The 24,408-nt window shown below is 39.9% G+C and overlaps 1 protein-coding gene across 2 annotated transcripts in view; it reads right to left on the reverse strand.

Annotated features, from left to right (window-relative positions):
* Positions 1-24,408, reverse strand: part of INTS4 (integrator complex subunit 4) — a 107,821-nt gene that overhangs the window by 23,695 nt on the left and 59,718 nt on the right. For both annotated transcript variants that reach the window (XM_045816178.2, XM_045816179.2), the window contains exons 10-15: positions 23,702-23,876; positions 17,643-17,848; positions 11,867-12,009; positions 8,848-8,963; positions 5,947-6,080; positions 3,140-3,297 (exon numbers count right to left, since the gene is read on the reverse strand). In XM_045816178.2, coding sequence (XP_045672134.1) covers positions 3,140-3,297; positions 5,947-6,080; positions 8,848-8,963; positions 11,867-12,009; positions 17,643-17,848; positions 23,702-23,876 — 932 coding nt within the window. The remainder of the gene's footprint in view (positions 1-3,139; positions 3,298-5,946; positions 6,081-8,847; positions 8,964-11,866; positions 12,010-17,642; positions 17,849-23,701; positions 23,877-24,408) is intronic.

The raw sequence follows: 24,408 nt of genomic DNA on the forward strand, positions 1-24,408 counted from the left end.
TGCATTATTTATGAACTACATCAAATACAGATGACACCAAAATGGATTTAAAACCAGATGCACAGTAAGCCACATTTCTACAAATGTGATTTGGGAGGGCAAAAGTGCCCCTCCCAGGAACACACTCTTTAGCAATCCTTCGTCCACATGACGGCAATAAGCATTTATAAAGTTTGGACGGGATTTACCTACAAAATATCAAGAGCATGTCTACTCTGTCAAATGAGCGACAATTTAAATTTTATTTTATTTTTTTACAATTTAAATTTTAAAACAAAATTTCATAAATGACCATTATCTATGCAACTGCCATTCTCAAAATACTTTCCACGTGTCATGGTAATGATCTTCGCAACAGTCCTATGACCAGCTACATAGTGCCCTCAAGTTACAGAGGAGGGAATTGAGGCCCAAGATCATGTACCTAGGAAATGATAAAAATTAAGGATTGAACCAATTCCTTTGGATTTTAAATCTCATTATACTCGACATTTTGTGTCATACAAAGTGTTAACCAGAAACAGAGCACTATGACCAGGTGCAAGGCCTAGTTAGACCTGTGTTCTAGTCCTGGACTAGTCCTGCTGCTATTCTCTGTCCTGGACAGCCTTCTCCCTTCTTCACTTGATGAACTTCTATTCCTTCTTCAGGTAGCTGCTTAGCCATCTAAGGCCCCCTTCCATCTTCCTAGAGAACCCTGAACTTCCCATACTGCAGCACGGAAAGCACGGTATTACACTTCTTGTTTACCTAGCTACTTCCCCAACCAGAATGTAAGATCCCTTGCAGCAAAGACTGTTTTGTTTACTGTTGTGCCCCTTCTGTCTAGCATAGGATGGATACTCAAAAACCATGTAACGCATGAATCCCAGCTCCCTCACTCATTTTTAAAATGGGGTACTTTACATAAGATTGTTTCCAAATTCAATTCACAAAGCACTTAGAAAAGTGGATATGCAGTAAGCACTCTGAACAGACAGCAGCTCTTATTACAATCAAGGACAGCAGAGCCTTACAAACACACAATCTACATATATCTGGAGTTGTGATATGGTCAAAAGAAAACGCCATCTATAAAAGTCTTAAAAAGTCTTCATTCCTGGTTAAGCCATCACAACGACAGTTTTCAACAAATATGTACTGAGCTCCTATATGGTACCCAAGGTACAATGGCGAAGACAAAGCAGTTATGTCAAATTCTAGAAACAAACAAATCATCTCCCAGAGCCCTAACTGAAGCACACTTTCTATAGGTGAGATCCCGTTAGATTAAATGACTGCTTGGATTACAACAGAGGGGATGGCTTGAATGTGACGGTGGGTGAAGTTTGTCTTCAACTAGTACCAACGAGTAAGTGATCAGAGTCCTAATCAGAGAAACTTCTGAATGAAACTCTAACATTTCACTTTTCCACAACTATCGAAAATGTAAGTTCTGCAGAACCCCAGAGGTCACGTGATCTAACAGGAATCGCCTTCACTGCAACATGTCACAAAGCCTCAAATGCAGAGTCAAACTAAACCAGATTCATAGCCTGGTTTTGCTACTTCTTAGCAAATTGCTTCACCTCCCCAAATTGTCATTTCTTCTCTGTGAAATGGTAACAACATCTAACTGCAATAATGTTTGTAAAACAGAGCAGGTCATCTATAACTACTCCACCATCTGCTTTCCTTTCTGGACCTTTCACCACCCTGGCCACCGTCATCAGAATGCACTCAAGTTAGAAACAGTACCCAGGACTGACACAGCACTAGAACAGTGGTCTCACCAGCCTGAGCCCAGCAGGACTATCGCCACAACATGTGGGCAAGTCAGACCAACAGGTGTTTACTGAACACCCACTACTAGCCAGCACTGCAGCTGATGACCAAATTGGCTTGCCTTTATGCATTTTGTACTTGCTTTAGTGCCAAGAGGATAAAAACTGTCAAGAACAAAACCTAAATGTTTACTTAGGTGCGGATGAGTCAGAAAGTGGAGCTTATTTTCCTGGGCTCGGGGCCAACAACTTCAGACACTGGCCTCTAAAGCTAATCGCTTTGTTAAGGGAGCGGAAGAAAAAAATGTGACTGAGGCATCACGTCAGGGTCAGCATACTTTTTCTGTAAAGGCTCCAACAGTAAATATTTTAGGCTCTGCAGGCCATACAGTGTCTGTGGTGCTACTCAACTCTGCCACAAACCTTATCTCCAAAAGCAGACAGATGCTGCTTTTGTTTTTTTTTTTTAAGGTTTTATTATTTATTCATTCGACAGAGATAGAGACAGCCAGCGAGAGAGGGAACACGAGCAGGGGGAGTGGGAGAGGAAGAAGCAGACTCATAGCGGAGGAACCTGATGTGGGGCTCGATCCCACAACGCGCCCTGAGCCGAAGGCAGACGCTTAACCGCTGTGCCACCCAGGCGCCCCAGATGCTGCTTTTGTTAAAGGCAAATGGATTTCAATTTGTTTCATATCATTCAGGACATCCTAATAAGGTCTGGAAGAGTCCGCTGGTTGTTCCCCAATATCTTCCCCTTCTTCCTGAGTATCAGAGTCACCAAATGTTAACTAAGCACTGGTCACCCAGAATAAAGACAGCATTTCCTAGCTCCTAGAAGCTAGATATTGCCATGTGACTTAAGTTATAGTCAATGGGATGCAAGTAAAATTAGCACATGCAATTTTTGGGGAAGTGTCTTTAAAAGGTGGTTGGGATAAGAAATGATGCCCTTCTCCTGTTCCTTCCTTTTTCCTGCAGCCTAGAAAACAGAGGGGATAGTTAGAGTTTGAATATTTAGGCAGAGACCACTTGATGCGGAAGATGGAGAAAGAATGCGCATAGGGCTCCGACAACCATCTCAGCTCTGCCCTCCCTGCAAGAAAGAATTAACGTTTCCTCCCATATAACCACTGTTACTTTATATTTTCTGTCACCCATGCTAACTAATACACAAGGAAATAAAAATTAAAAACAGCTTCTTTGTAACTCTTCAGTTTTGCACTCATCATCGATCTGGTCATGAACACAAAGAGCTTTTCTTCGTAATACGCTCAAACTCCAATCTAACGCAAATATAAACAGGTCATAAAACTATGTGTGAGTGTAGGCCAACAGACTCAGAAAAACTAGCCTGTCGCCGACGGTCACCTCACCTGATGGTGAGCTCCAGCAGCTCCTGTGTTCCCTGAGGGTCCAGGTGCTGAAGACTGTACACCCTTTCAAGGCTCTGCTGCAGGAACTGATGGGAAGGGTCCTCATGAGGTGTGATGCTGGGGGAAACGGCCGATGACACTAGTTTTCTACCTGGTAACTAAGCAAACATAGTAGAGTTATAACACCATCAAATTCTGTGGCTCAGCTTCTGGTAACACGAAGAAATCAGGGGGGAAAAAAAAGTGAGTCAAACACAGGAAAGGGAAAACAGGTGAAGTGATTCTGTAAATAACCTTCCTCTCATTCTCTAGCTTCAGTGGGAGAAATGGAAAGAGGGAGAGAGAATGAATATGGTCTACACAAGCTGCAAAGAGAAAAAGAAAAGAGAATGGAGTAATATTATGTTCTATTGCTAACTAAAGTAAATGAGCTAACCACAGATATGGGACTAAAAATCAATCTGTTGTCACATTTATTTTTAAACTTTATTTGATCTTTCACTTCACAGGGAAATGATGGCTTGTTCCCAAATAAATTTACACAGCATGCTATAAAAACATTTTATAGGATGATAATGATAATTCTTGCTCTTACTGCGAAAAGTGTTTACCTTTCAAGAAAGGGATGGATGAGAACAAAGTGGATTTCACTTTAAATTTTGTAGCTTATAGACAGTTTAATTTTTTTTTATTTTTATTTTTTTAATGTTTTTTATTATATTGTTAGTCACCGTACAGTACATCCCTGGTTTTTGATGTAAAGTTCGATGATTCATTAGTTGCGTATAACACCCAGTGCACCATGCAATACGTGTCCTCCTTAATACCCATCACCAGCCTATCCCATTCCCCCACCTCCCTCCCCTCTGAGGCCCTCAGTTTGTTTCTCATAGTCCATAGTCTCTCATGTTTCATTCCCCTTCTGATTACCCCCCCTTTCTTTATCCCTTTCTTCCCCTACCGATCATCCTAGTTCTTATGTTCCATAGATAAGAGAAATCATGTAATTGTCTTTCTCTGCTTGACTTATTTCACTTAGCATTATCTCCTCCAGTGCCGTCCATGTTGCAGCAAATGTTGAGAACTCGTTCTTTCTGATAGCTGAGTAATATTCCATTGTATATATGGACCACAACTTCTTAATCCAGTCATCTGTTGAAGGGCATCTCGGCTCCTTCCACAATTTAGCTATTGTGGACAATGCTGCTATGAACATTGGGGTGCATATGGCCCTTCTTTTCACTACATCTGTATCTTTGGGGTAAATACCCAGTAGTGCAATGGCTGGATCATAGGGTAGCTCAATTTTTAACTTTTTAAGGGACCTCCACACTGTTTTGCAGAGTGGCTGTACCAACTTGCATTCACACCAACAATGTAGGAGGGATCCCCTTTCTCCACATCCTCTCCAGCAACTGTTGTTTCTTGCTTTGTCAATTTTTGCCATTCTGACTGGCGTAAGGTGGTATCTCAGTGTGGTTTTGATTTGAATTTCCCTGATGGCTAATGATTTTGAACATTTTTTCATGTGTCTGTTGGCCATTTGTATGTCTACATTGGAAAAGCGTCTGTTCATATCTTCTGCCCATTTTATGATTTATTTGTTTCTCGCATATTGAGTTTGAGAAGTTCTTTGTAGATCTTGGATACCAGTCTTTTATCTGCAGTGTCATTTGCAAATATATTCTCCCATTCCGTGGGCTGCCTCTTAGTTTTTTTTTACTGTTTCCTTGGCTGTGCAGAAGCTTTTTACCTTGCTGAAGTCCCACAAGTTCATTTTATCTTTTGTTTCTCTTGCCTTTGGAGATGTGTCATGAAAAAGGCTGCTGTGGCCGATGTCGTAGAGGTTGCTGCCTATGTTCTCCTCTATGTTTAGATTTTCTAACCATGTACATATATTACTCTAAATGCAGTCATTTAGAGTCACCTAAACAGGGATGAGTTAACACAAATGAAGAGCTTAGAAAAGTGCCCGCACACAGTTACCACTCAGTGTTTGCCATTATTCTCATGGTCCACTACAAAGTTTTCTTTCTGTATCTATAAGGTTTTAAAAGTAACAAAGGTTTTATTATTAAAAAAAAACTTGTTGAGAATCATGGCTTTATGTAATTGTTAAAATGTTGCACAATCTAATCCCTTGGTCTAGAATATATTGTTCCAGATTCCTTATTCTTCCCTAACATAACATAATCAGTAACTCAGGGACAGTCAGAATACGAATCCTCTTCTTTTTTAAAAATTAATTAATTAATTAATTTTTAAAAAGATTTTATTTATTTTTTTATGTTTTTGTATTATATTATATTAGTCACCATACAGTACATCCCTGGTTTCTGATGTAAAGTTCGATGTTTCATTAGTTGCGTATAACACCCAGTGCACCATGCAATACGTGCCCTCCTTACTACCCATCACCAGTCTATCCCATTCCCCTCTGAAGCCCTCAGTTTGTTTCTCAGAGTCCACAGTCTCTCATGCTTCATTCCCCCTTCTGATTACCACCCCCTTTCTTTATCCCTTTCTTCCCCTACCGATCATCCTAGTTCTTATGTTCCATAGATGAGAGAAATCATATGATAATTGTCTTTCTCTGCTTGACTTATTTCACTTAGCAATACAAATCTTCTTAAAAAGTAACGAATACAGAAACAAAAGTATAAAACAGTGGGAGAGTGCCCGAGAGAGAAAGAGAATGAATGAATGTGTTTTCAGAGAAAATATAGTCTGCTTCCTGCTATTTAACAACCACAAAGGACCCAAAATCAAAATACCAAAAATAATGACAAAAGTTGTTTTCAACATACCCTTAAGGCAGGAACAAGATGAGAAAGACTGTCTCGGAGGTAGGCATAGTGCCTGAAGGTATGATCTGAGAACAGTGCTGGCATTGTTGGACAGGTTTTAGCAGCATTAAAAATAAGAACCAAAACTGCAATGTCTGAGGGATGAGCGGGTTAAGTAAACCTGGAAGTTTAAAAGGTTGAGCTTGGCCAGAATCTGGTGCCCCCAATTCCCACCCTCAAAAGTCTTATTAAATGACAATTTTCTAACAAATAAATGCAAATTCGAACAAAGAGATACATTACCCCACTCATCAAAGGGTTTTTTAAAATAACCCCCTATCCTGCAGAAAGTAGCAACACACAGAAACTTCCGGTACATGGCTGACTAAAGTACATTCAGGCACATGTATCTTTGGATCATAATTTGGCACTAGACAATAAAAGTCTTTTGAATGGTGAGTAATTCTACATCTCAGATTTTATTCTAAGTAAATAATTATAGAGTACAGAATCATTTATAATAGCAAATAACCAGAAACAACCTAATGACCATACACCTTGTGTTTCATCTACCGCTGGATGATTATGCAATCGTTAAAAATTCTATGTATGAAGAACTTATAATATTGTATAACCAGCATTGTGTCATGACTGAAAAAGCAGGCTCTAACATATATAGAGGATAGGATAGCAACTATCTATTATCAGGTATTTGATGATGAGATAAACTACGTTAAAAAAATAAAACAAGAGCAAAATCCCAACTCCAAGCCTTAAAAAAGAAGGACATACACTGAAATACTAATGGTCAATTACTGTGACTAGTAGGACTTTGGACGTTAATTATGAAGTTTCTTCTTTCAACTTTCTGGACTTTCTTTCTTGTATATTAATTTCAGAACAGAAGGAAAATCAGAAATTAAAAGATAAACATAGTTTCCAATCTTCTGTATGTATCCCTATTGAAGAGCCTGCTAGTTGTCTACCCAATATCCATTCTTCCCTTTTTCCTTGCTAACAGAATACTGATTTGACTACAAATATCCTCTAACTTTCTGCCCAGAACCTAGGCCTGATGACTGGACCTCCGGCAGCAATGCTGGACAAGTGAAAATAGCCAAACAGGAAGACAGAAGGAACTTGGATCACCAAGAATAATGCAGAGCTCCTCTACCAGCAGCAGACTAGTACCTCCAGATTTCTTTTACCTTCAAGAAAAGTAGAAATCTTAATTCGTTTAAGCTACATTTGAGGGCAATCTCTTTTACTTACAGCCAAACATATTTCCTAAATAACACAGCCGTCCAACTGTCCAGTAAAGTATCTTAACATAACAGGCTTCCAAAAGTGTTTAATGTTTTTTTAATTTAAAAAGGGCCCTCAGATTTCTGAGGATTTCAATACATCCTGTGAGGTCTGTAATAACATCTAGCCCCTAAGCCCCTCCCTGATCAGCTGAACTTCAAACAGCTATAGTACTGCACCTTTAGAGGTAAGGCCTGGGATATGCCCTTCTCACAGGTAAACACAAAGTCAGGCATTGATTAGTACATCAATTAAACAAATTGTTAAAAGTATCTCCAAACACAGTGTGAAAATAAACAGAATGAATGGAGAATGCAATGGTCATCCTACGACAGCCAGTTATCTGGCTAATCTCTGCATCTCAATAAATATCCCCTAAACCACACCAAGAATCTTCTATAGAGCAAAGAGAAACATAGGAGAGTGCGGATGCACTGATGTAAACGTATTCCCATTACTGGAAAACGATCCAACTGCATGGCATGCTGCCCACGGCTATCACAAACCCACTGAACTTGTATCAGAGGCAAACTAATCCTGCAGCCTAGCTCAACCTGTCCCCTCTTCTGGCTGCAGATTAAGAAAGTTCATAAGCTGGGGCCCCCTTGGTGGCTCAGTCAGTTAAGCGCCCGCCTCTTGGTTTTGGCTCAGGTCACGATCTCAGGGTCATGAGATCGAGCCCCATGTGAGGCTCCAGGCTCAGCCCGGAGTCCACTTGAGATTCTTCCCCTCTGCCCCTCCCCCTGCTTGCTCACACACGCACTCTCTCTCTCTCAAATAAACCTTTAAAAAAAGAATGAGAGAGGGAGGAAGGAAGGAAGGAAGGGAGGGAGGGAGGGATGAAAGGAGGGGAGAGGGAGAGGGAGAGGGAGAGGGAGAGGGAGAGGGAGAGGGAGGGAGGGAGGGAGGGAGGGAGGAGGGAGGGAGGAGGAAGGAAGGAAGGAAGGAAGGAAGGAAGGAAGACAGACATTCATAGGTTTTAAAACCAAAGATGTCTGGCTTTGAAACCCACATATGCTGCTTGGAGAGTTATTTGACCTCTCTAAGCCTCAGTCTCCTCATCTGTAAACTGGAAATAATACCTCCTCCCAGGGGTGTTTGGAAGATCAGTGGTAAATGTATAAAGCATGGAACAGTGTGGAATATAACAGGTACTCAAGAAATGGTTAAAAAAAAACTAATAATAATATTAGTATTAAATAGAAAATGTGAATTACTGGGGCGCCTGGGTGGTACAGCGGTTAAGCGTCTGCCTTTGGCTCAGGGCGTGATCCCGGCGTTCTGGGATCGAGCCCCACATCAGGCTCCTCTGCTATGAGCCTGCTTCTTCCTCTCCCACTCCCCCTGCTTGTGTTCCCTCTCTCGCTGGCTGTCTCTATCTCTGTCGAATAAATAAATAAAATCTTTAAAAAAAAAAAAAAAAGAAAATGTGAATTACTGTGAAAACAAGAATAAAAGCTAAGAATAGTAACTACTAGGCTCCCTCGGGATATACTCTTAATTAAAACAAATGAAAAAAAATTAAACTCAGGACCTCCCCCTCCAAGTTACACTGCAGAAAAAGATGCCAAAACACCCCACCAAATCAGCCTAGTCTGCGCTAAGCACAGAGGATACAAGCTGGGTCATCCATGTCCGGTTCAGCTGTGTCAAAAAACGGATGGGTGCTCAGGAGCTCTGGCACCAAGGGAAGCACCAGGGTTGGATGCCGACTTCCCAGAAACTTCAAGCATCTGAAACAAACAAAATGAGAGCCCACCTCAGTAACTTAATAAATGCTTTAACAAGTACTGGGGATTGGAGTCAGAAAACCTGATTCAGAAATGCAAATTCCCAACCACCCCTTTTTGCTACCTCTAGGACCTCAAATTAGTCTTTCAATTACTCTGGAACTCAGTTCACCTAAAAAAAAAATTGCTATTATGAAAATTAAAGAGCTGGTATGGCATAAATTACTGCTGGTTATTTAACCAACAGCCATTTTCTCCAACTTCCTTGCCAAGAGAACCCTGATTTTACTCAGGTATTGGGTAGGTGCTCGGAGAAGGTAGGCTCAGCCCAAGGGCTCAATCAAAAGTGGTCTAAACCATCATGGCATTCCCACTCCCATTTTCCCAATTCTCCCAAAGTGACTCCTTTGCAGGTAGTAAAGTAACCCATTTCTGGTCAAAGGACCAAGAAGGGAAGTCTGGTGGGGAGCTACTCAGGAATATTCTCTTGGCCAAAAAGAGAAATGTGTGAGAGGGAATGCCCTTTCCTTTTTGCCTTAAGACACTGTCTTACGAGGCAGCCATCCTGCAACTATGAGAAAAAAAGCCAAGGGAACTGCAGAGAAACCACAGTGCTAACCCTACTAAGCTGTTGAATAACCCAATCCTAAAACCAACTTTCTGACTTGTTATGCCAAAATATTAGACCTTATTGTTTAAACCACTTTTAACCAGATTTTCTATTACTTGCAGGCAAAAGCATTGTAACTGATATCCTGGGTAAAGTTCTGAAATCAGAAGTGACCTGACCCGCAACAAGAAATTAGTAACTGTGTGGCCTTGGGCAGCTATGCTTCTCACCCAAAATGGGATTAAAAATCATTACCTCATACAGTTGCTATAGGATTTAATGAGGTAATGGATTTTATAAAGTACACAGCAGAGTCTGTCACATAGTAAAAACTCAATTAGGTATTTATATTAAGTAGCTATTAGTTGACTATTACGATGACATGAAAACACTTTATAATTATAAAGAACTACACGCGCACTGGTAACTATGCATTTTTATTATCTTTTATAAGTTCTGGTTTAGAAAAGGTGTGCTGAATTGAAAAGAAATATAAATCCTTATTTCTAGTCTTGTGACTTTATAATCCAGCTGGGGCAAAAATGACAAACACTACAACGTAACGAACTATCAAGCGAATGATACTCTGCTTTCCGCCTCTCAAAGGTAGAAGAGATCACCATGATCAGAGGTTTCACAAAGGAGATGGGACTTCCCCAGGGACTAGAGAACAGACTGGCAAGAGAGAGAAAACAAGCACCGTGAACAAATTCATGGATATATGGAGTCTGATAGGTATCCCATTTAAAACACCTGATATTGTTAGTATACTTTTCCCCAGTTCTGCTTTTCCTTCTATGTGAGAAGAACTTAATGCACTAATTTTCTGAACTCTCTCAGCCCTTTTACTCACTGTGTTTCGGGGGACATTGTAAATCTTGCAGTTTGGCTTCCAGGTACCACTCCTTTATTTATCTCCTATTCTATTCGGGTCGCCTGAGCATCTGGGCCTCTCTGAAACTGGACTTCAACTCTGACTTGTAATATTTTTCCTACTGATCTACCTCTCTACGTATGTATTTCCTACTTCTCTCCCTCCCTGCTATCTGAAGGCCAGGCCTCTGAATTCAATCTATTTTTAACTCTCCACAGCACTTAACACAGCGATTGGGCTATAGAGCCAAGTGCTCCATAAGCATTTGCTGAATGAACTAAAGCTATATAAACAGAACAGACTACCGCCTTCAAAGCTTTCATTTATGTACCTATCTTTTAAAACGTCTTGAAAACATGCCACTGTGATGATTCCTTCCCTTTTTTATCATATCCTCTTTTGGTATTCCTAAATAAAGCCACCATTCATGGAAAGAGATGAAAAATCAAATCATAATTAGAATAGGTAACTTCAAAATCTTTTGGAGCACTATAAGGTGAAGGAGCTTTCTGTCTATAATCACCCAGTAAAGACAGTCTTAAATAGATATTCTGGGTGAACCAAATAACCACATATCTTATTTTAAGGCAAGAAGAATGTTCTGTGAAACACTCCATAACAATCCCTTTCATCAAGGGATTAATCATTCCTTCTGTGTTGCTACAGAATTACAGATACGGATACAGGTGTTTCTCCCCACTACAACCCCCATACCCCAAATGACTGAGTGCTCCCTGAAGACTCCCCTGGTATTTTCAGTTTTTAACAGACCTTGCAAGTACCTGATCTGACCCACAGTTTTCTACTTTTAATAACACATTTTTCTGAAAATCCAATAAACTATACCACTAGAGTGATCTCATTCCATAAGCTCACTTAAATATGTGGAACACAATTACATTTGATAATAAATGTATGCATGTAGTTCTTCAAACAGGAATTCATGAACAATGTTAAGTCTGACTCTAGTCAGTAAAGGTAGAGGTAATCAAGGGAAAAAATGATGATTGTCCATGTGTAGACAAAGTGCCAGTCCTGCCTCTAATCTCTACAATGATAGCTATGATCCCGTACACAATGCAAAACAAAGAAGTGATTCACAGCATACAGGAGCAAAAGGAACCTAATCAACTCATCTCTGTACCTGCTGCACTTACCGCAGGGCGTGGCGCATAGTGAGAATACAGTAGCAGGCACATATTATCTGCTAGGAGGACGGATGGACAAATAAATAAATAATCTAAAATGTGATATTCAATTTGGGAATCAGACTCCCAAGTGTTCAGTTAAGTTGAATCAGGTTTCTAAATTGAAGGCAAAATTGAGAGCCGTACCATCAATCTAGGATGAGCCATTGAATAATTCAATATACATTTACCACGTTATTGGACTCAGTGAAGAAATGAGCAAAAAAGTCCTTACTTCCATATGGAGTCCCTATCAGTAGGGTACTTGGTTAAATTTTTCAGCAGCTCCACCAGTGCAAGATGAATCCCTTCTTTGGTTGAAACATTAGTACAACATAAAAGTTCATGAAGAGCCTCTCGAATATCTCTGGACGAATCCTTTAAAAAAAGGTAATAATAACAATAATAACAATAAAAGCAGTCACTGTGAATGAGCTATTACAGAAGAGTATACAAGTTACAATGGGATTAGAGGGTGAAGAGTCTCTGAATTATCTGAGGGGAGGGCCAAGGAGTTGAGGACTTCATTCATTGGCTCATTCATTCATATAAATTCAACGTTTATTGAACACTTATTAAACAGTCAAACATTTATCAAGCAACTACTATGTACCAAGTGCTAGGGACATAACATCAATTAAAATCAAATCTCTGCTTTCAGGAGCTTCATTCTAGTGAAAAAACAAATAAAAGTATTTTTTTGGTCAGACAGTGATAAGTAAGATGAAGAAACTATAAAGCAGGTTAAAGGTAAGAATACTAGGATAGGTAGGATATTTTACATAGGAATAATGAAAAGGAACAGCAAATACAAAGGTCATGAAGAGGAAGCATGTTTGAGAAATAGCAAGGAAGCCTGTGTGGCCAAAGCAGAGTAAATAAAAAGTGTTAAGAGATGATGTTGGAGAAACGGCCCCTTCCCTTCCCAATACCTGGTGTACCTCACCAAAATGATTGGAAAAGGTCACCAACAACTTCTCAATGTTAAAAGATATGGACGCATATCAGGTCTATTCTTCTTGGCTACCCCATAGCATTTGTTGTCAGTTCTTCAAACTTTTTAATACAGACATTTTGAAACATATGTAAAAGTAGAGATAATAAATCCCTCAGTTTCCACAATTAACTCACAGCCAATCATGTTTCATCTATACCTTTTACCTACTCCTCCCAATTAGATTATTTTGAAGCCAGTCAGAGAAATCATAGCATTTCATTGGTAAATATTTCCATAAATATATTTTAAGATTTAGATTCCTTATTTAAAAAAACCCACAAAACCAGTATCTTGCCTAAAAATGTAATAATTGCTTAATATCAAATATCCAGTCAGTACTCAAATTTCTCTGACTCAAAAACTTTTTTTCTTCTGGTCAGGATCCAACACTCTGCAATTCAGCAATATATTCTTTAAGCACCTTTTAATATGTAAAATCACTGTTTATCTCACATTTCTCCCCCTGTAATTTTTCCCTGTATATCCTGTGATGGTACTTAGATTTAGAGGTTTGATCAGATTCACACTCAATTTTTTTGTTAAGACCCCTTCACAGGTGGTCCAGTGTGCTTCCCTCAGGAACTACATGACGTCTGCTGCTCTTCTGTGACCAGTGGTGACCACTGCCTAGATATACTAATTCACTGAAGTTGTACAACAATGATGCACAAGCCCTATCATTCGTCTTTATTAACTGGAACACTTCTATAAAGAGAAACTTCCCCGTATCCAGTAGCTGGTTATCATGAAGTTCAGTTTGAACAGGAAAAAGAAGGATTAATGCTTGATTCCTTAATTTACCAGTTTCCAAAATAAGTTGATTACTAAGCATCTTCCAATGATGACTAATGCAGTGTTTCAAGTATCCTTACAAAATCATGAATTCGAACATATTTGCAGTTATAGTCCTCAATGATGTATCTATAATGATGTGTTATAACCCTTAATGATATGATCCCAGAGGTCTCTGACAGCTAATAATTGCTTTCTGTATGACAACATGGTATAAGCTCATCTTGTTACATTTCCTGCACTAGACCTGGAATCAGCCATTTCTCTTGGGAATTGTGGTACCTTTCAGTGGAAATGAGAGCTCCAAAGCATTGTTTTAAGTCAAATTTACTGACATAGAGTCTTAATTCTGTAAAATTCATCCTTCTCAGGGAACACTTCCATGAGTTTAACAAATCCCTATAGTTACATAACCACAATTTGATCCTATTATCTCTTTTTATTGTGGTAAAATACACACAACATAAGATTTGCCATTTTAAGTCAACGTACATTTTAAGTGTACAGTTCTATGGCCTTAAATACACTTACATTGTTGTGCTGTCTTCATAATTACTTAAAAGTATCTTTTTGAAGAGCTTTTAAATTTTGATAAGTCCAATTTATCTAGTTATTTCTCTCATGGATTAAGTTTTTGGTGGCCCATCTAAGAAATTTTTGTCTAATCCAGGGTCACAAATATTTTCTCCTAAAAGTTTTGTAGTATTCAGTTTTATAATACATGGAAGAAATCAAACTAAAAATTTTAAAGGATGCATCTGCATCCACACAGTAAAATCTAAGAATCAAAGACTCTTCTCCAAAGCTAGGTTGGAGACATGCCTTCTTTATTCTCCGGGAACCCTCTTTCAGCCTGCAGGTCTCTCAGTTCTTCACTCGGTAGAGCTACTGGCGCCAACTCCTTAATAAACACATCTGACCATGTTGTTGCTCTGTTTAGGCGCCTCTGTGAGGACAAAGCTTGGATAAAGCTCAGGCTCCCCAGCACGGCACCCAAGGTCCTTCACAGTCAGCTCTCCGCTCACTTCTCCATCAGAGCCACGAGAACTTCCCAACACCCCTGTCCATGCTGCACCACTTCCGCCCTCCCAGCCTTCGTCTGTGGCCACACGCTAGCGCTCTGGCTAGAATGTCATTCCTTAGCTTACTTTTGATACTATCTTGGAATTACTGGCTTATACTGCTGCCTTCTCTATAAAACTATGAGCAACTCAGAGGTAATAACTAGTACTGTCTACTTTCACATCCTCAGAACCTAGCACAGAACCTGGCTCTGAAAAAAAAAAAAGTCAGTAAATGTTTCTTGAATGACTTTATCAACTTCATGAACTACTACCATGCTAAGTATTTTACATGAATTCTCTTTCAATTCTTATATACAACATATGAATATGTGGAATCATCCTCACTGTATACATGAGAAAACCAAGGACCAGACAGAATTAGTAATTTGTCTGAAGTCACAAAGCTGGTAGGACACCCTGAATAACTTCCAGGTGCTCTTCCCTTAGTAGGATTTTCAAAGCTCTGCATAAGCTGGTCCCAGCCACCCCTCCAGCCTAATCTCACACCACACATTAGCTCTGTGTTACAGCCAGGCCCTCTTTTGGTCCCTCCACTGCGCCATGCTTCCCTCCACCTACCACAGTTTCTATACTTGCTGCTCCTCTAACTGGAATATTCTTACACCCCATTCTCCCAACTCTTCCTGCCAAGTTAGGGTCTAATTCCTTCTTCAGAGATCAGCTCCAGAAGCGTTCCCTGATTGCTGCACCCCCTTAGCCCCCAAAGACTAAGTGCTTCCATGACACACGCCCACGGGACCTCACTCCTTTCCGTCATGCACTCCTCACTCACTTATTATTATACCTTCATTTGTGTTGCATTTGTCTATCTCCCTCATACCTAAATTATGAGGTCCATGAGAGCAGCGCCATGGTTTCTGCTCACTATTGTATCCTCCTTGGGACAGTGCCTGGCACACAAGAGGCGGTCAATAAATACTAACAAACAAACAACAAACAGACAAACAAAAACCCAGGTAAAAAGGTCAGGGACCAAAGACAGGAACTGACCGTTCGATTCAGATCTGTCTGGCTCTACATGCTATGAACTTAACCATCAAATACAATGTTTCCCATATGAACAAATCACCACCACTGACAGGAGGCAGCTGTATTGATGTATTGGAAAAACAATATTCAAAGTACTAAGAAAACAATTTTGACATAACTATGTTCCTTAAGAAATTCCTAGTTACATAGCTGACCTGTGCAGATTTGTTTTAGGACATGTTTACGAAGCATCCACTCTGTTAAGTTACCACATTAAACCCTGAAAGGAATACGGTAAAGGGTACAACACGGTCACTCTCCTTAGGGAGCTCATACTCACATCAGGGAGAGGGATTTGAAGACAAAACCTGCCATTAACGATCAAATGTGAAAACTATAATAAGAGATACATGAGCTTGCTTTTGGCCCTGTGAACAATTCTGTACATCAAAACACAGCTTGGAACAGAGCTCAGATATTTAGCAAACATTTCCTGAGCATCTACCTGTGTCAGACACTACAAGGCACTAGAAATAAAAAAAATGAAAGAAGCCAGGACCCTGCAAAGCTCTCAAGTCTTGTGAAATTAAGAATTAAACAATCAAAAAATATCCGGATATATGCTAGACACAGGGTGACACAGGAAGACAGAGGAGTGCTACTTAAGCCACCTGGGGTGGAGCTACTTAGGGAATATGCTGCCTAATATAGAGCTGAGAATAAGCAGAAGTCTACGAGGTGAAAAACGGCAGTTTTTGCAGGCAGAGGGGAAGACAGAGTGAATGAAAAGTGGTGAGGAAAAGCATGATGATTAGGGGAGTGACTCCAGTATCAAGCTGAAGATGAGGAATGCTGGGAAAGAATGTGAAAGAGGAAAGGCAGAGCTAGGGTAGAGAGGCCACCCATGGAGAACAATGCACAGAATGCAAACTTATCTTCTTAGGAAAAAATAAATGAAAATTTATAAATACAGACCTACAATTCAGGAAAAATCTTACAAAAAGTGCTGAGCAGCTGAGAAAATTGATAGGGAACTTCAAAATCAAAGCACCCAATCTGTTTTCTGAAGTATGGAGCAGAAATCTGTAACAAGTGCTAATGACTAGAACACCCAATAGCTATCCCTTTCACAATATCTGAAAAACCAAAACCAAACCAAAACAAGAAAGAAACCCAGAGGCCAAATCTCATTTATTAATATTCTGAAAAACGTCGGGACTCACAAATAAAATCCAAATACTTTAGAAAAATAATTCAAGAACCACACTGAGTTGTATAGCCTGGGAGGCAAATCTGCGTTCATATCCCGGCACAGCCATTTAGCAGCAATGTGACCTCAAACAAATTACTTTCTTCTCTGTAAAATTCCAGGGCTGAATGAGTTGATTCCCTAAGATCTGTTCCTGTTGTAACATCCTATGATTCGCTACGAGCATTAAATCAAATCGAAGCCTGAAAAGAATTCTTCCTTATTTAGCCCCTGCCTTATCTATAACCACTCCTCCTCCATCACTTCAGCTCTATGCTGCTATTACAATGAATTCCTCTTAATTCCTTAAATGCATCATATTCACTCTTACCTCTGGATCCATAGACACTGCTCCCTCTGGTGCCCTTCCACCCTACCATCAGTGCCATTCTTTCCTAAGAAAGGGCCTCACCAACTCCTCCTCCTCCAAGTGTCCCAACAGCATTCCTTCCTCCTTCCCCATTCCCCCCCTCTCAGGGAACCCTGTCCTTTCCTGATCACAACAGTCTTTGAGTTTCTTTCTTTTAGTTTCCTGTTTAACAGCAAGTCTCCTCCACCTTGGTGGAGTTGTATGATGAGAAGGCCGAACCGCGCTGCCCATACACAACTGCATCACCAGTACCTAGCATAATGTCTGGTTTAAAGATTTACTTATTTATTTGAGAAAGAGAAAGAAAGAGCAAGCGCGCGTGGTGGGGAGGGGCAGAGGGAGACAGAGTCTCAAGCAGACTCACTGATGAGTGCAGAGCCCAACACGGGGCTCGATCTCACAACCCTGAGATCATGACCTAAGCTGAAACCAAGAGTCAGCTATCCAACCGACTGTGCCACCCAGGGGCCCCATAATGCCCAGTCTAAAAATAAAGTGGCTCTCAGTAGGTACCGATGAAGAAATGCATAACAAACTGTGAAGACTCACCTCTAACACAGCCAGGACCGTGTCAAGCTGATCCTCTCGGAGTGTGATGTTGTTAGAGATTTTTCTCATGGTGTGTATGGACTGCAGGCGTACTTCCTCGATTTCATCGTTAAACATGTCAACCAGGAAATCAAGGCACTTCTCCGCAAAAGAGGGCGAAGACTGGGCCAGCATGCAGAGAGCCTCCACAGCAGCAATGCGGACCTCTAGACGAAAGGGGACAAATGGAACCGCACATTAAGTTACAAGCCATGCGACAAAACCAAGGATTCCTTCTCATTCACGTTTGTCTTTCATTCTTTACTCCTCTCTGTTAACAAACTCTCTCTGGGAGATCTCCTCCATGCCCGCAGATTCAGCTACAACTTCACACTGACCTAAAACAGAGACTTTGGAGTCACAGGGACTAAGGCTTAGATCCTGACTCGAAGACATGTGATCAAGTCACACATGTCTCTATTTACTGCACTTCTTGAAAACAAAGTTCTTATTTATCTCAGTACTCCAACCACAGTTCTCCACTCAGTACCTTTTTTTTTAAAGCAGATTTTAAATACTTGAGACTAAAACAGACTAGATATCATTTTCTCATCTTAGAGATAAAATTCAGCAAAGCAAATTAACATGCCTTAGAGTGAGTGAGAGCAGAGATAAGACTAGTGCCTGGGTCTGCTGATTCTAGCCTAGAATCATGTGGTGGTTAAGGGTACATGCTTTGGAACAATAAAGGTCTCACAGTAAACTGTGAAAAGTAATTCCTCCACTAACCTGAAGGGTGATCTTGAATAAGTAACAGCTTCCTAGCACCTCAATTTTTATCACCTTAAACAGAGATAATATTCATTTCCTTACAGAGTTGTTAGGAGGACTAAATGACATAATAAGGTAAAGCACAGAGCATAGTGCCTGGCGTATGTTAGAAGCTCAGTAAATGTTAGCTGATCCTACAAGCATCTTGAAAACAGAGGCATGTCTTCTACCTCCTTGTATGGCCTGAACATGCAACAGTAAAGCCACTGAGTCCAAGAAGCCCTTCATTCATTCACTAGTAATGCTTCCTGAATAGGCACTCCATGCCAGGCCCTGTGCTAAGAGCCTTGACACAAAGAGGAGAGGTGAGCAAGCTACAGACTAGGCCCACAAGACTTCCAAACATGCTTGTTTTGCTCCAGTGGTTCCCACGTGGTTCTGCAATAAAAAGTACAGTTTCAAAAAAGAAAGGAAAAAAAACCCACTCAAGTTGTGGTTAAAACTCACAAATATAATTTGTTTTTTGTATAAGAAAGGTTTTATGAACACTTTAAAAGCAGAGTTACTACATTAAAGGGAGATGACTCAGATTTTTTTGGTAGTGATGAATTCTTCATCAGAAGGGAAGGATTTGCTACACTTCATAATAATGTAATTTAAACATGAAATTGCTAATAATTACAAAGAAAGCCAGAGATGGACCGAAATGTGTTACATGCTGGCTCTTCTGCCTCGGGCTTTACCCATTACACCACATTAATTACGTGTAACTCTTGTGAGTCCGCAAAGTGAATCACAGAGACACTTCTGATCAGCAGGAAACAGTCAGTATGGACCTGAGCTGATCCAGTTCTAAGCAGAAGCAAAGGAACCTGGTGTTTCTCTTTGTATGTGTAGTTTGGTAAATTAACAGTTTCTAATGGACTCTTTGGAATGTTGAAAATGTATTACAGTCTCTTTAAGGGTCCAGGGCAGAGAAAAGGAATCAGCTATGCCAAAAAAAAAAAAAAAAAAAAATTCCCCTGGTGCCTTAACATGTGCAATCAGATCCTGGCTTTTGCTACTTACTAGCTTTGTGCTTAGTACCGAAGACACAAAGATGAACCAGAAAGAGATGGCCTCCCAGAGCCTACAGACAAGAATAGTTAATTGCATTACAAAGTGATGAGTGGTACAGTGAAAAGCACAGGGAGTGTAAGAAAATGCAGAAAAGGTATGTAGCCCACTCAGGAGGATCAGAGGCAGATTTCTGGAACAAGTGACCTCTAAAACAATACCAAAGGGAGTTGCTAAGCCGAAAGAAAGGAAAAAGGCCTTTCTACAGAGGAACCACACACACAAAGGCCCAAAAGAGAAGAAGGACATGGAACAACTAGAGGACTACTAAAGTCCACGGCGCCGTTTCATTCCCAGCAATGTGTCCCTAATTCACCCAGAACGTTAGAAATATGATGAAATTAGAAAGCTGCCATACCTGATACTGGTTATGTTCTATTTGCTTTCCGAAGTTAAGCTCTTTTAATTAAACCTTAGTGACAAACAGTTAAGCATCTGACTCTTGGTTTCGGCTCAGGTCATGATCTCAGGGTCATGAGATCGAGCCCCACATTGGGCTCCATGCTCACTGTGGTGTCTGCTTGAGATTCTCTCCCTCTCCCTCCTCCTCTGCCCCTCCCCCATTCATTTCTCTCTCTCTTTCCCTCTAAAATAAATAAATAAAATCTTAAAAAAAAAAACCTTAGTGACAAACTTCCGCAGAACTAAATCACATAAACATTAATAGTGATGAAATTCAACTGTAAAATTAAATAGAGCAAAAATGCCAGTAGAAACTAAATAAAATAGGTTCCAGTTACTTGTCTTAGGATAAAATGGGTATTAATAATAACTGGACTTATTATGAAATACCATTTAAAGTGTAATTCATGTATCAAGTTCACAGAGAAAAAAGCAGAGGTTGCTTTAACTAATTTCTGTATACACGTTTCCCCCATGAAACAACGTAAAGCAGAGTATAAACGAGGTAAAGCAGAGTATCCCCCGCTTTCCAAAAGTTCACTTTGTGTCACCTCACTTTTAGAAAAGACTTACATGAGTATGGTAATGACTTTTTTCATAAAAACGAAACTCCTCTTTGGATTTCTTTTAGTTAACAAAAACAGGTACTAATGTAGGTCTTTCATAAAAGCAGAGTGGCATAAAGTGAACTTTAAGAACGTGGGGAAGATACCCATATACCAAAAACCTTACAGCAAACTAGATAAAGTAACCCAATTCCTAGATCTTCTAACAGAAAATTATCTTTCAAAAGTAATTCTTGCCCTTCTAAGAAGTTCTATTCTGAGGTAATTTTTTACGGGCATTTTAAAGACCTGAGTTCTAATCCTCTGATATAAATTACTATAAAATTTGGACAAGCAACATTCTCTCTCCTGATCTGTTACAATTACTGAAAATGAGAAGGTTGCAGTCAATCATCTCAAAACAATGACATTCTTTATGTGAGACATATAGCATCATATTATGGAAATTACAAGAGCTTTGCAGAGCTTCTTTCTGCAAGATTTATCTTTCTATCTGAAACAACTAAAAACAGAAATAAAAAACAGAAACAACAGTATTTAACACACTGGACATCAGACATTAAAGGGTAGTGATCCCTGAGAGGCAGGAAATAAATGAGGTAAGCTCTAGAATTACACCAGTTTACTATCTGGAAAGCGTTTCCAGGTTCCAGGTCTCCCTGAATTGAGAAGATAGAGCTGGGAGTCTGGAAAGGCCAATGTGGATGGAGTTCATAAGGAAAAGCACCAAAAAGGAGAGTACTACATGGAGAGCCCTTTGGAGATCTGCAGAGGGTCCTCCTCAAGTCATCAGCTGAGTTCTGATCTGTGAAGATATTAAGGTCTGAGAAAGAACCACTAAGCAGGGCTAGGGGGAACAATCTCCAAAGCTCATAAATGGTCTACAACTGTTTCTTCAGAAGAGTTTGTTTGAATTGGGAGTAAAATAAGCCCTAGACTAAATGCTGCTTCAGTTCCCCTTAACAAAGCTTAAAAATAGGACCTAAAATAAATGCATCCCAGAGCAAAGCTCAAGAATATAGGAAGATAACAATGTTTATTACCCAACAAAGTAAAATTCACAATGGCTGGCACCCAATCGAAAATTGCTAGGCATAAACCGAAGTAGGAAAATATCCATAATGAGGAGAAAAATCAATCAAAACCAACACAGAAATCACAAAAACAACAGATTTACTCGACAAAAACTTTAGGATAGTTATTGTAAATGCATTCTCTGTTGATAAAGTTAAAGGAAAGATCAAGCAGATTAAGCAGATACATAGGAGATACTAAACAAGCCCAAATCCTAATTGAATTTTTATGAATGAAAACTACAGTGTCTGAGATGAAAAATACACTGGATGGGATTAAAATCAGAATACACATGGCAGAAGATAACATCAGTGAACTCCAAGACAAAGCAATAAATATTATCCAAAATGAAACAAGAAAAAAAATCAGGATGGAGGGGCAGCTGGATGGCTCAGTCAGTTAAGCATCTTTGACTCCTGATTTCGGCTCAGATCATGATCTCAGGGTTGTGGCATCAAGCCCAACATTGGGCTCCATGCTGGGCATGGAGCCTGCTTAAGATTCTCCCTCTCCCTTTGCCCCTCCCCCCATTCCTTCTCTTAAAAAAAGGGGGGGTGGAGCACTAGTGAGCTCCAGGACAACCTCAGTAGTCTAATATATGTATGTTTGGAGTCACCAAAGGAACATGGGACCAGAAAAATATATGAAGAAATAACAGCCAAAGATTTTCCAATTTGATGAAAACTATAAACCCACAGATCTAAGAAGCAACAAACTTCAAGCATAAGAAACATGAAGAAATGACACCAAGACACACCACAATTAAACTGCTTAAACCAGTGACAAAAAGAAAAATCCTAAAAGCAACTAGAGATGGATAAAGAAGATGTGGTACATGCATACAATGGAATATTAGTCAGCCATAAAAAAGAATGGAATCCTGCCATTTGCAACAACATGGATGGAACTAGAGTGTATTATGCTAAGCAAAATAAATCAGAGAAGACAAATACCATATGATTTCACTCATATGTGGACTTTAAGAAATAAAAGTGATGAACACAGGAAAGGAAGGAAAAATAAAATAGGATAAAACCAGAGAGGGAGGTAAACCATAAGAAACTCTTAACTACAGGGAACTGGAACAGGAACTACAGGGTTGCTGGAGGGGAGATGGGGGGGGGGATGGGGTAACTGGGTGATGGGCATTAGGAGGGCACTTGATGTAAATGAGCACTGGGTGTTATACCCAACTGATGAATCACTAAAATGAAACTAATCATATAATAGTTAACAAACTTGAATTAAAACTGAAAAAAAAAAAGCAACTAGAGAAAGACATATCATATAAAGAAGAACAAATATAAAAAATGGCAGCAGACTTCTCAACAGAAACAATGCAAACAGGAAAACTGTGAAACATCTTTGTAACACTGAAAAAAAAACCCCAAAAACTCACCCTATTAAACCAGAATTCAATTTCCAGTTAAAGTATCTTTCAAAAATGAAAGTGAGGGGCGCCTGGGTGGCTCAGTCTATTGAGCATCAGACTCTTGATTCCATCTCAGATCATGATCTCAGGGCTTTGAGACCGAGCCGCGGATTGGACTCCATGCTCAGTGCAGTCTGCTTGAGATTCTCTCCCTCTCCCTATCCCTCCCTTCCTGTCCCTCCCCCTGCTTGCACACTTTCTCTCTAAAATAAATAAATAAAGTTTTTTAAAAAAATGAAGGTGAAAGAAAATCTTCATTAGTCATAATAATAAAGGCTTTGAGGTCACACATACCTGGTTTAAATGCTGCTTCTGTCTCTTACTAGCTGGGTGACCAATAACAAGTTATTGTTATGGTATCAATAATATCAATTTTTACTACCAATTAAGTGCTTACTATAAATGGGTCACGTATTATGCCAAGTATTTTGTGTACATATAATCTCGTTTAATTCTCACAATTCAGAAACACTTGTTATTAACCTTGTTTTATAGAAATGCTGGAAACGTCGACTGACTGAACCCAAAGTCCATGCTCTTAACCACTGTAATATACCACCTGGGCCTCAATCTTCTGTTTTTAAAATTAAGTAACAGTAGGTACTTCACGGCGTGACGGTGAAGACTAAATGAGACATTACATGTATATAACTAGTACGATGCCTGACACATCGCAGGCACTCAGTAAATGGGCGCTGTTATGATACAGTCATACTTACCGTACATCTCATCTTCCAATCCATGAACAAAGGCTCCACAAGCTCCTGACTCTATCAAGTTCACAGCTCCCGTATCTATTTCTTCCTTGGGAGCATCGTCTCCCCATTTTCTGCCACTGGAAAACTCCCCTGAGCTATAAAGTTCCTTGGCACGTTCATGTGCAGTGCGTTTTCTCTGTAAAGGACAATGACAATTACCACTTGCAGGAGGTTCATGAGGGAATGGTAAGATTTATTCTGAGAACATGGGAAAGTAGGAAATAAGATTGCTCTCTGACAGTTACATTTTCAAAAAAAAGTACTCAACCGATCAGAGCAAAGAAATGCAAATTCAACGTAAAGAAAGACCAAGGTGCACAGTCTGTCACAGCAGATAATAATCTTATTAAAGACAGCAAAAGAGGGGCGCCTGGGTGGCGCAGTTGTTAAGCGTCTGCCTTCGGCTCAGGGCGTGATCCCGGCGTTCTGGGATCGAGCCCCACATCAGGCTCCTCCGCTATGAGCTTGCTTCTTCCTCTCCCACTCCCCCTGCTTGTGTTCCCTCTCTAGCTGGCTGTCTCTATCTCTGTCAAATAAATAAATAAAATCTTTAAAAAAAAAAAAAAAAAGATAGCAAAAGAGTGTGCCGATCGGACAAGTGGTTATGTTTGCCATTGCAACACAGGAAAGGAGAACCAGAGGGGTAAATGATAGCAGTGTCCCTCTAG

The sequence above is a fragment of the Ursus americanus genome, chromosome 16 (genome assembly GCF_024610735.1).
Source record: "Ursus americanus isolate L20-20 chromosome 16, mUrsAme1.1.p, whole genome shotgun sequence".
Lineage (NCBI taxonomy): Eukaryota > Metazoa > Chordata > Mammalia > Carnivora > Ursidae > Ursus > Ursus americanus.